Source organism: Vicia villosa, linkage group LG3, assembly GCF_029867415.1.
Source record: "Vicia villosa cultivar HV-30 ecotype Madison, WI linkage group LG3, Vvil1.0, whole genome shotgun sequence".
In the NCBI taxonomy this organism is placed as follows: Eukaryota; Viridiplantae; Streptophyta; class Magnoliopsida; order Fabales; family Fabaceae; genus Vicia; species Vicia villosa.
Window position 1 is genome coordinate 125,718,050 of NC_081182.1, and position 12,794 is coordinate 125,730,843.

Below are 12,794 nucleotides of genomic sequence, written 5' to 3' on the forward strand. Positions count from 1 at the left end.
CTTCCAAAGAAACTTCATTCAGATTCTTGGCAATCTTGAATGCAGTCACCATTGGACCCCATCTTCTGGGTAAGCTTCTGATAATCTTCTTTACATGATCAGCCTTGGTGTAGCCTTTATCCAGAACTCTCAATCCAGCAGTTAGAGTTTGAAATCTTGAGAACATCTTCTCAATGTCTTCATCATCCTCCATCTTGAAGGCTTCATATTTCTGGATTAGAGCAAGAGCTTTAGTCTCCTTGACTTGAGCATTTCCATCATGGGTCATTTTCAATGACTCATATATATCATGGGCAGTTTCCCTGTTAGATATCTTCTCATACTCAGCATGAGAGATAGCATTAAGCAAAACAGTCCTGCATTTGTGATGATTTTTGAATTCTTTCTTTTGATCATCAGTCATTTCGCTTCTTGTGAGCCTTACACCAGTAGTTTTAACAGGATGTTTGTAACCATCCAACAGAAGATCCCATAGATCAGCATCTAGACCAAGAAAGTAACTTTCCAGTTTATCTTTCCAGTATTCAAAGTTTTCACCATCAAATACTGGTGGTATAGTATAACCATTGTTACCGTTGTATTGCTCAGCAGAGCCAGATGTAGATGCAGATGTATTTGTTGAAATTTCACCAGCCATCTTTTACTGAAGCGTTTTTCTCTTCCTGAATCTTTTCTAAACACAGTTAAGTGCTTGCACCTTAGAACCGGCGCTCTGATGCCAATTGAAGGATAGAAAAACACTTAGAAAGGGGGGGTTTGAATAAGTGTAGTCTAAAAACTTAAACGATAAAAACAATTTGCACAGTTATTTTTATCCTGGTTCGTTGTTAACTAAACTACTCCAGTCCACCCCCACGGAGTGATTTACCTCACCTGAGGATTTAATCCACTAATCGCAACAGATTACAATGGTTTTCCACTTAGTCCGCGACTAAGTCTTCTAGAGTATCCTGATCACAACCTGATCACTCCAGGAACAAATGCTTAGACACAAGCTAAGACTTTCTTAGAGTATCCTGACCACCACGTGATCACTCTAATTACAACTGCTTAGACACAAGCTAAGACTTCCTAGAGTATCCTGATCAACACTTGATCACTCTAGTTACTTACAAATTAATGTAATCAATTCTAAGAGTATTACAAATGCTTCTGAAAAGCTATAATCACAACAGTGATATTTCTCTTAACGTTTAAGCTTAATCTCACTAATATATTACAACAGCAATGTAGTGAGCTTTGATGAAGATGAAGTTTCTGAGCTTTGAATTTGAACAGCGTTTCAGCAAGTTTATTGTTAGCTAATCGTCAACCTTGCTTCTCATCAGAACTTCATATTTATAGGCACTTGAGAAGATGACCGTTGGGAGCATTTAATGCTTTGCGTATTCCGTACAACATTGCATTTAATGTTTCACGCTTTTGTCAACTACCTCGAGCCTTGTTCACGCTGTGTCTACTGACGTTGCCTTTAATAGCTTCCAACGTTCCTTTTGTCAGTCAGCGTAGCCTGCCACCTGTACTTTCTTCTGATCTGATGTTTGTGAATACAACATTTGAATATCATCAGAGTCAAACAGCTTGGTGCATAGCATCTTCTTGTCTTCTGACCTTGAAGTGCTTCTGAGCGTGATACCATGAGAACTTCAGTGCTTCTGCTTCTGATCTCAAGTTCTTCTGATGCTTCCATAGACCCATGTTCTGATTCTGCCTTGACCATCTTCTAATGTCTTGCCAGACCATGTTCTGATGTTGCATGCTGAACCTTCTGAGACAAAGCTTCTGAACGCTGATTTGTGCATACTCTTTATATATTTCCTGAAAGGAACATTGCAATGTATTAGAGTACCACATTATCTCATACAAAATTCATATCCTTGTTATCATCAAAACTAAGAATATTGATCAGAACAAATCTTGTTCTAACAATCTCCCCCTTTTTGATGATGACAAAAACATATATAAATGATATGAATTTGCAATCAGAAAGAGCAGACGGCTAAAGACAATTTACACAGCTATAGCATAAGCATGTGAATATGTCTCCCCCTGAGATTAACAATCTCCCCCTGAGATGAATAATCTCCCCCTGAAATTAATACTAGAAGAATTTTATAAATAAAAGACTTCCCTGAGTATTTCAGTAGAGACGTTCACAGTGCTTGATCTTCAGAACATTCATGACTTCTGATTTCTACTTCCATAGGACAGCTTCAGAACATTGAATTTCTTTAGATCCTCAGAACATTCACAGCTTCTGATTTCTGCTTCCATCGGACAGCTTCAGAACTTGAATTTCTTTGATCTTCAGAACATTCACAGCTTCTGATTTCTGCTTCCATCGGACAGCTTCAGAACATTGAATTTCTTTAGATCCTCAGAACATTCACAGCTTCTGATTTTTGCTTCCATCGGACAGCTTCAGAACTTGAATTTCTTTGATCTTCAGAACATTCTGAAATAAATAAATAACAACTTACACGTAAATGTAAATATATTATTATACCTTTGAAGACATTTATTCTCATAAATTTCAAACTCTTTACACTTTCAGTATTCAATACGAGATTCGGAGTGACAAAAGCACTTACAGTTGGACTGACAACTGACATTTGTATCTGCCACGTTTACCTTTGGTCCATTAGATTTCTTTTTTTCAACCTAATAACCTGTCATAAATTTTCCAGCAACATGTGACATATATAATTTACCTAGATTCAATTTAAAGGTAAATAAATTAACAATGTCACTTCACTTGTTTTAAAGTTATTTTATTGATAGAGTCTTGTGTTGAAAAAGCAACATTGACAGCTTTTCCTTTTTGTTTACTACCACGAGTATTGTCTACACCCTTCAATAACAAATCAAATTGAAGTTGAATACAAGATAGCACGAATATATAAAACTAGATAACAATGGTGAGTGTAAACATGTCTTGTTTTTATTTGAGACTTTTAGGGAGTCTATGTCGTCATTGATATTGTGACTTATGGACACCTGAGTATAAACCAAATATAATATAAACCAAAATTAATATAAATACAAGAAATATAATATTAACTAATTATTAAGTATATAAATTAATTAAAATAAACTAAAATAATCAACTTACGTTAAAATTCATTGATTCATCGATAGATTGGTCGAATAACACCTTATCGTCAATTTGATGTAAATCATCACGTGCATCTAGTACCAGACTCTTCCGTTTTGTGTGATTAGGTAGTTTACAATGAGAACATTGTCTTGAATTGCATGCCTTTTTTTCTTTACGAATAACGCCTTTTGTCTTCCACGATTTTCTTTTCTTATGAGGGGCACCTTTTGTCTTGGCCTCTACATGATCACTAATAACCGACAGATTAGACTTATGTTTATCCTTTACATCATGACGCTTCTTTATATTTTCACACAAATTAAAAATTCCTTCTAGAGCCTCTCTATAGGAATCATAATATTTACAAGAAACATCACACAGAGTATTGAATGCAGCAGACATTGCACCTCTACGAAACATGGACAACTTTTCAGAATCACTTTCTTCAAAAAGCACCGACGAAATGTGATCATCCTTGGCTGATTTAGTCCATCTCTTACAAATCAAACTTTTCAGAAACACATTCATATGCTCGTGCCTCATAGCACAAATAATACGAGAGCACGAAATTCCTATACATTCAAACAGTCTGCAATCACGTGAAAATACACTATCTGTCTTCTCAAGACAAACTCAAAAGAATTTGGATTGCAAAATCTATTCATCTTCAACGTCACGTTATTACCAATCTCCATTATGTCAGCGACATTCAGTGCACCCGCACCTTCTATCTCATTTTTTTACATCCCTAAATTTTTTGTATGTAAATATCTTTGATTCTCCATTCTCAATTCCTTCCAAAGAATTTGTCAACACGGGCTCATAATATAACGGCTTAAAATCAAATAATAATTCGTTATGTCTGTATCTTTCAAAATTATGCATGAAATCCACAAGACTGTTTTTATCGTCCACATACCCCTGGATAAATGAGTTTATACCTTCACACATTGATGTAGTTCTTATACCACACAAAAGTTTGTCTCGCATATACGCACTCGACCACATTTTATTTATCCCATAAGTCTTCTTAACCCATTTGTTATCTGATAGACCATTATCATCAATAATCCTCTTCCGCTCATCTTCAAATCTCTCGGAGGTATAGTTAGCATATATCAATGACTTAAACTCTTCTAGAAACTTTGTGTTCCTGACATTCTCAATAGCATTTTGATGTAAATGCCATAAACAGAGGCGAGGTGACGCATTTGGAAATTCAACTCTAATAGCTTCCCTAATTGCACCATCTTCGTCGGTAACAAATACATTTGGACATTTATGGTACATTGCTTCAGAAAAGGCATTTAAAACCCACTTATATGTCTCTGTCTTTTCGTCTGAAATTAAAGAACGCCAAAAAATTGTAGTTTCACCATGATGATTGTACCCATAAAAAATAATAGAGGGTTTGTTGTACCTGTTCTTTTTGTAGGTCGTGTCAAAGTCATATGGTAATTGTGGGTTTAGAGCCATTGCATCGTTTCATGGGTATAGTGAGGATGGTTGGGCAATGGTTCGTCGTGACTTGGACATGGAAATAAGAGAAAAAAAGGACTTATATGAGAGATTGTTCGGCCCAAGATTATCCGAAGTGAGAAATGGATTGATGATATATAATGTTGGTTTTCAACCACCAGAGAAATGGTTGTCACTACCAGAGATGGGCTATTTGATAGCGAATCGGTATAACGTCATTCTTGTGCATTTAGGTAACCCTTGCTTGACTTTTTTTTCCCATGACAACAAAATTTTCTCCAAGTGCTCCTACATATTGCATTGGCCTTGTCAACAAGAATCATTGGATTCGGGTAAACTTTATATATATTTATTTATTTGTTTATTTATTTATTTTTATGTTATGTAATCAGGCTAATATGAAAGAAGGTTTTCCACTGCCACCCGTCACGTTAGATTGGGAGGAGTTTCGTTATCAAGCGGCAACATCTTGGATGTTAGGATTTGCTGGACATCTTCAACATTGGCTACATCTTACGCCTATGTTACCATCAAGTGTTAATTTAGATTAGGTGACTTTTATTTACATGTATATTTTAACTAAGAACATCTTAGAAGAAGTTTTTATTTTATTTACATGTAATATTTTAACTAAAAACATAGAACATAGAACATAGAACATAGAACATAAAGCATTAAAACATTAACATTAAAACATAGAACATAAAGCATCGAACATAGAACATGAACCATTAAAACATTAATATTAAAACATAGAACAAAGAACATAGAACATAAAGTATTAGACTCTTGCAGACGATTCTGGACGCACCAACATCTTCAGAACATCGTCAGCAGACCTTGTTAGGTTCACCTCAAACTCGATCGGCCCCTTAGTTATCTTACGCCGATGTGATTTCCACATGTCTTTCATATCAGCATCGCACTTCAACTCCACAACATTATAACTTACCCTCCCATCAACGTCCATGCTCCAGTTTTCACGGTACGAGATTTTACTCACCAGTCTGTTATCAGTTTTAGGCAATTTTTCATTCAACCAACTTTTCAATGCCTCAAGATTCCCGCAACCGTCAGGTATGAGAAACTTCATGGGAACCTTAGTTCCAGTAAAGTAAACAATTGTGTCAACCATAAAATTATAAAGAGACATTTTGAAAAATATGATATTTTTTCTCAACATAATTAACCCCTATTTATAGGCCATCAGGGCAATCTTATCCACACAACCTTATCCATGCTATCCACTAACAGTGCAATCTTATCCACACAACCTTATCCATGCAATCCACTATCAATACAATCTTATTCACACAAAAATAAAACACAAAGATAAAACATAAAATAAAACATAAAAATAAACCATAAAATAACCATAATATCTAAGATACAACAATAAAACACAAAAATAATCCATAAGATACAACAATAATCCATAAAATATAATCCATAAAATATCTAAGTGTATATGCTCAAAATAATACACAAAATAAACTATAAAATCCAAGAATAATCAATGCTCACGGGAAATACATAACACCTCAAATAAATCAGCATACACTACATCATCCTCCTCTGCACCCACCTGTCGGAGATAACGGTGAACAAATGTAGAAGCACGAGCCCAATCCGGATCAGTAGGGCCTGCATTAAAGACAAGAACGGGAACCTGTCAGCACGCACGAGGTGGTGGTGGCACCACCTAAGGATGCGACACGCGGTAATACCACTGCAAATAGCCATCAACCGTCTCGAAAGGAAATCTGACTGTTGTGGTGTCTCTAATCACATCCGCCACGCTCTGGTCATATCCAATCCACTCAACAGCAATGTCATCAGAGCTTAGTGTATCAGTAGGAGGTGGAGGCGGAATATACTGACGATAACCAAACTGACGTAAACACCTGTTAGGCAAGTATGGTACATGTAAGTCACCCCAAACAAGAAAACCTCTGTACATAGATAGCTCGTCAAAATCACGGTGACGTCTGTGATCCTCGAATGGTCTCCATAAGACATCAGTAGGTGTCAACTGGTCCAGAACTGGTCTAATCTCATCCACCTTCATGGCTCCTTGCCTGTAGGACCATCTCATCGCCCGAGGAAGCCCTTGATTATCAGCTGGGCGCCAGTTCTCTCCTTTCCTTTCAAGTGTCGGAAAGTACTCATGAATCCAACACTGTTAACAAATATATTATATCATATAAGTTAATATACATATATTAAATAATATAAATAAAAATATATAAATTAACATACAATTAATTAAAGTATAAAAATTAAATTACATAAATACTTGTAGAAGAGTAGGATAACCACCTAACTGCTTGCAACTAAACATGGATGCATCTCCAATATGACGGTAGAGAGTGACTAATGCAGCAGAGGCTCAACTATAAGCATTAAGTCTCTGTAAGTCTCTAAAAAGCAATAGATATCGGGCCTCTAAAAGAGTAAAAGTCTTGTCGGCAAATATCATACAACCCACCAACATCATCAGATATGCCCTGGTCGCAAATGTCCAACTACTAGCAGCTCGATGCTTAACAAATGTATCATATAACCACTACAAAGAATAGTAAGCTCCCCTGCACTGACGCACATGTTGAGCCATCTCATCTCTCTCCACACCCAAGTACTGGATGCCAAGCTCAACCGCCGTGTCCTTAGTGACATGCTCCTCCGGGTACCAAAACAAACCTCCAATAGGCAAGTGAAGTAGAGCGGCAACATCATCCAGTGTAATCGTCATCTCACCAAATGGCATGTGAAATGACGATGTCTCTATATGCCACCGCTCCACAAATGCTGACACAAGATTTACGTCTATCTTGGTCAGGCTGGTAAACTAGAGACAACTGAGACCCGAAATAGACACCACTGCCTCCATCTCAGGTGGGAGCATATGAGGAATCCTGTCCTTCAGCTTCGACCCGTGACCTGCAACTTTTAGTTCCTTTTTGGGACCTCTTTCCTGAAATTAAATAAAAATTCACATTATAAGATATAAGAATAAATAAATTTTAAAATAATAAGAGTATAATAAAATAGAAAAATTTATATTACTTACCTCCCCAAACCATAGATGCCGAGCAACGTGATGCTCATATCGAACAAGCAATGATAGATCAGAAGGTCCTCTAGGATACCCAACTGGCTGATGTGGCTGTGGTGGCTGCTGTGGTTGTGGAACTGGTACAGATGGACCAGCTTCATCTAAGATGCGGCAGCGTCGTCCAGAAGGCTTACCATCTGCTCCTAGAGTACGCATGTTGCTGATCTTTAAAAAATAATTTAAAACAACATTAAAAAAAATCAAAAAAAAAATAACAAAATCAAAACAGTTGGAAAATGGGTTCCGAAACAGATTCAAAAAGTGTTCCGGTATGTAAGCCTACAAACCAGAAGAGTTTCAAAAAGTGTTCCGGTATGTAAGCCTACAAACCGGAAGAGTTTCCAAAAGTGTTCTGGTTTGCATCACATCTGAACCGGAACAGTTTTTGAAAGCGTTCTGGAATGAATTATGTGAACTAGATGCCTTACCAAATGTGTTCCGGTTTGCCTAAAATGTGAATAGGATGAGTTTTGCAAAGGGTTCCGGTTTTGAGTTTCTGGTGCAAATGCAGAGCGTTTCAGTAACTTTTCGTGAAAAGGTGAAAATGAAATTTTTTTTACCTATTTATATGAGGGTATTTTGCTCCAAATTTTTCAATTGTAGGGGTACAAAGACAATCGTAGGGGTACGAAGTAAATTTTTTTGAAACCTCTCATCAAGAGGGGACTAGTAGTAACATATTTATGGGCCGTAACCCAAGATAGCTAGCCCAATTTCACTTATCAAAATCCAAAACCGTAATAATTTCGCATATCACTCCAAATTACCAATTTGCCCCTCTCAGACAACCTCTTGTCTCTGTTCCACACCGCGACACTGACTACCCGTGACCAACCGAATCTAAAGACAGAGAAAGATGGCGTCGTGGTGTGCTGCTAAGACCTTCAACATTTCATCCGTCAACGCCGCCGTTAACAACCGCCGAGCTTCATGGGCCGCCGGGATCGGCGGTCTCTCAGTCGCCGGCACCGCTATGTGGCGTTCCTCTTCGTCTAAGCGCTCTTTACCCTTCCTTTGCTCAAGCCTTTCTACTGATGCTCGTAAGTTCCAATCCTTTTCTTATCACAATTTCATGCAAACAAGTTTTCAGCTTTTATTTTGATTTTGTACACTGAGTTAATGTATAATTTGGTCGGTGAAAATACTTACAAGTTATCGTTTATACAAATTAGGTTTTCAAGAGTTGTCAATTCTTTAACAAAGTTCATCCTTGAGGACTGATTTGTAAAAACACAAGCAACATTTTCTGTTACAAAATTGTTTTTAGTTTAAGTATCTGATCATATAGTGTGGATGATGCTTAGCTGCATTTAAGTGTAGTCAAGATCGAGTGCTGGATAGTTAGATAGTAAGATCTTTGTGCCAAGGATGTATGAAAGTGCTATGATCCGAGAAAGATTGTTTTCGTCGGCAGTGTGGTCAGGATCGAGCTTTTTGTGTATGTGTGTGTATAAGTATGTAAGAAATTACCATTTTTCCCTTCGGTAGGACCTTACACGCCGAGCTAACTATCCGAGTTTTACAATCTTTCACAAGCCAACCGATCCTACTTAAGATCTCGTGCTTGACTCCATTGCATGCGGGACACATCACGTAAACACCCATTATAATGTTAAATGTTAGAAGTACTTGTATGTAATCACGTGTTAGTGTCTTGTCGGTGTCGGACACTTGGAAACATCTTCAATAAGAAGTGTCAGTACTATATTTGTAAACTCGCTCTTTGTAGCTGTTCATGTGCACAGATGGAAAATAGTATAATCAATAGTTGTTCAAACTGCAAAGTATATCCCTATTGGCAGAGATTCAAAGGGAGAACAGCATTGGTGTTTGCATTGCAAGAAAATCCTTCTGTGCATTGTTGTTTCCATTGAAATAAAAAATCTTTTGCTGATGTCAATCACTCTCCGATTGATTTTAGGGATCAAGGAAGCTGTTCACACTGATAAGGCCCCAGCGGCATTGGGACCATATTCTCAAGCAATCAAGGCCAACAACCTTCTATTTGTGTCGGGTGTCCTTGGTCTTGTTCCTGAGGTTTGATAACTCATTGTTCCAATCTTGCATCATCTCTATATACATGTGCAGTTGCGCATTTATGTTGGCTGCATGATGTAGATTTAATGATCAATGTTTTGCTTTCTAATGCAGACCGGGAAGTTCGCTTCAGATGATGTTGAAGTTCAGACTGAGCAGGTAGATGAATTTAAATCTGAACTTATATAGCCTTTCATTATCGGGTGTATGCATATGAAGGGCATTGGCTAATACGCATAAGGATTTTCCTTATGCACCATGCATAAGTCAATCTAAGCCATTGGATTATGTTCTTAATCCAGTATTGAGTATTGAGTATTGAGTGATGAGTATTGAGTTTTGAGTGATGAGTATTGAGTATTGAGTAATAACAATTGATGTTTAGAATTTGATCTAATGATCCAATGGTCCATAATAATCTATGCACGGTGCATAGATTTTTATCTATGCACGGTAAACGCACCCCATATGAAGTCCCCTCTCATGTTCATAATCACACTCGAACACATGTTGGTAACTCCGTCTTATTGCACATATACATTTTGTACTGACATTCCAAACAAATTACATATTGCAGATTCTAAAGAATATGGGGGAGATCTTAACATCCGGGGGTGCCAGCTACGCATCAGTTGTTAAGACAACAATTTTGTATGAATGATTCGTTCTTTTCTTAGTTTGACTTTATATTTGAGTGGTTTCAAGATGTCGTAAGTTAATATCATTCATTTCTTCCAGGTTGGCTGACTTGAAGGACTTCAAGAAAGTTAATGACATCTATGCTAAATGTGAGTACGCTTCTCTTGCGCGAGAATCATTTTATTTTTATGTGAATGCGCTTCTCACTTCTGAATTGTCATCCAATGTTTCAATAATCATTTACATGTGGTTTGAATGGTTTCAGACTTTCCTTCACCTGCCCCGGCTCGCGCGACGTATCAGGTAGCTGCCTTGCCGATGGATGCGAAGATTGAAATAGAGTGTATAGCAGCACTCTGAGCTCCAGTTGTATACGTGGATGACTCTTTAGAGAATCAGGTCAATAATGCCGGTGGGACATTATGACATATCCAATCATTGGTTTTTGTCTTTGGTCTTTTCTAGTTTGGTCATGATTTTCTTCATATATTCTCTTTCAAGATATTGTACTCAATAAAAATGAAAGAAATTGAAGAGTTCTAGTTTGTAAGTTAAATGAAGCCATGATCCATAGTTGGATGTGTCATATAATAAAGCAATTTGTCCCACAAGTCTTTTGTGATTAGTGTATGTTTGGTTTTATTGTTGGAGTAAGTAGAATTGATTATGGATTCTGGATGAGTAGAATTGATTGACATGTTTGATTGTTTTCGAATAGAAGTAATTATGCTCTACATAATTGACTCTAACCGAAGTTATGATTTGTAGTTTTGAGTGTTAATATGATTTTTACTAAGAAATTTATTCTTTTATTCACTTTTTGTTGGAATCAATTTTAGAGAATCAATTCATTCAGCTCAATTTTTTTGCGCAAAACTACAAATTTCTATTATAAAAGCATCATGACACTCCGAATTTTGTTGTATTAAAAACATGGATTAAGTATTTATAAAATATTTAAAATTGTAACATTTAATTTTTTAGTGATGTTTTAGAGAAAAAAAATTTAAGTTTCCATTAAAATATTAACTGGATCACTGGTTCATGATAATAACATTTACTATTAGTTTTCTTGTGGGATGAGATTCATAGTTCATTGACATTTTTATGAACAATTTAGTTTAAATGACTATTTATTTAATCAAATTGAAAGTTTTATTTTATCAATTCTTTTATTTTTTCATAAGCTAAATATCATAAGCTTCGTTCTCCATTACAACTTCATTCTCACATCTCCATCCACTTACATTTCTACCGGTCTCTACAAGTGCAAATCAGATAAAAAGATAAAAAGAAGTGACTTTTGAGTTTTTGTTTTGGCAATTTTTCATCGCACTCTTACTTTTTTTTTTCTCAGGCCTTGTGCAAAATTTGTAAATTGTTCTTTATTTTTGGAGATGTATCTCTAGACGTACTAAATTTTATTTTTTTCAAAATAAAATTCAGAGATACATATCCAGAGTCTTTTTAAGGGTGTGTTCGGAGATGTATCTCCGAACATGACTGATTTCAGAAAACTCAAGCAGAAACATGACAGAATAATTGCAAACCAACAACAACACTAACATTAACATTGCATTAAATAAAAACATTAATTACATAGTCACGAAAATAAATTCAACATTACATAACCAATTCATCGAAACGTTGCAACATAATGATTATATCCTCGACGGATCTTTGAATCTTTGCATCCATTCAATCGAATCGTTTAATTCAAAACAGAGAAAAATACTCCACATTACCTTTAAATCGGATCCTTTGATTCATAACGGAGAAAAATACTCCACATAACCTTTAAATATTCATCCGTCCCCAGTTCAAAGTTGGTGAAATGGACCTTCCCTTTAATGTCAAACAAGAGTGACTGATACTCGATTTTGACAACTCTGCAATTTTTTGGAAAGCGTAGCAGAGTATTTAGTTTGAATATCAGATATGTGAGGGATGTTTCCTTAGTGACCCTAAACGGAAGTGGTGGTTTCTCGCCATTCAAATACACAAATGCAAAGTGGAGATATGAGCTTATTCTCTGGTTTTAGTGTATTGTGCAACACATAAGGGTTGAGACACACGCTATTTATACAAGCATTAGGTCACTTTGGATCTAACAAACCTTATCATGTATCAGTTAAAATTTCGGAAATACGTATCCGAATAAACCATATATTTTATTACAAAATGAGTGACTTCGGAGATACATATTCGAACTTTTGAATGAGGTAAGTTCGGATATATATATATATATATATATATATATATATATATATATATATATATATATATATATATATATATATCCAAAAACTTACCTGAACCAGATAAAAAACAGAAAGTTTGTAAACAAGTACATGCAATGTAAACCAAACCATAAAATTAATATGTATTAAATCATGTCAAAATTAATACATACAAAAAGTGTATCGA

The 12,794-nt window shown here is 36.0% G+C and overlaps 1 protein-coding gene across 2 annotated transcripts; it reads left to right on the forward strand.

Annotated features, from left to right (window-relative positions):
* Positions 1-8,451: 8,451 nt before the first annotated feature.
* On the forward strand, positions 8,452-10,992 carry LOC131656629 (reactive Intermediate Deaminase A, chloroplastic-like). 2 transcript variants are annotated; one of them, XM_058926294.1, is made up of 6 exons: positions 8,457-8,731; positions 9,613-9,728; positions 9,843-9,887; positions 10,306-10,379; positions 10,467-10,516; positions 10,633-10,992. In XM_058926294.1, the coding sequence occupies exons 1-6, from the start codon at positions 8,548-8,550 to the stop codon at positions 10,725-10,727; spliced, it is 564 nt and encodes a 187-aa protein (XP_058782277.1). In that variant the 5' UTR covers positions 8,457-8,547; the 3' UTR covers positions 10,728-10,992. The 2 variants fall into 2 exon arrangements, with proteins under 2 accessions (XP_058782276.1, XP_058782277.1); XM_058926293.1 differs by having other exon boundaries at positions 8,452-8,731; positions 10,467-10,992.
* Positions 10,993-12,794: the final 1,802 nt, after the last annotated feature.

What these genes read in the sequence shown, in the direction of transcription:
- LOC131656629 (XM_058926293.1), top strand. Translation starts at nt 8,548, where the DNA reads ATGGCGTCGTGGTGTGCTGCTAAGACCTTCAACATTTCATCCGTCAAC. An exon ending in TCCTTGGTCTTGTTCCTGAG is followed by an intron (nt 9,729 to 9,842) that starts GTTTGATAACTC and finishes TTTCTAATGCAG; the next exon opens with ACCGGGAAGTTCGCTTCAGA. An exon ending in GTTGTTAAGACAACAATTTT is followed by an intron (nt 10,380 to 10,466) that starts GTATGAATGATT and finishes CATTTCTTCCAG; the next exon opens with GTTGGCTGACTTGAAGGACT.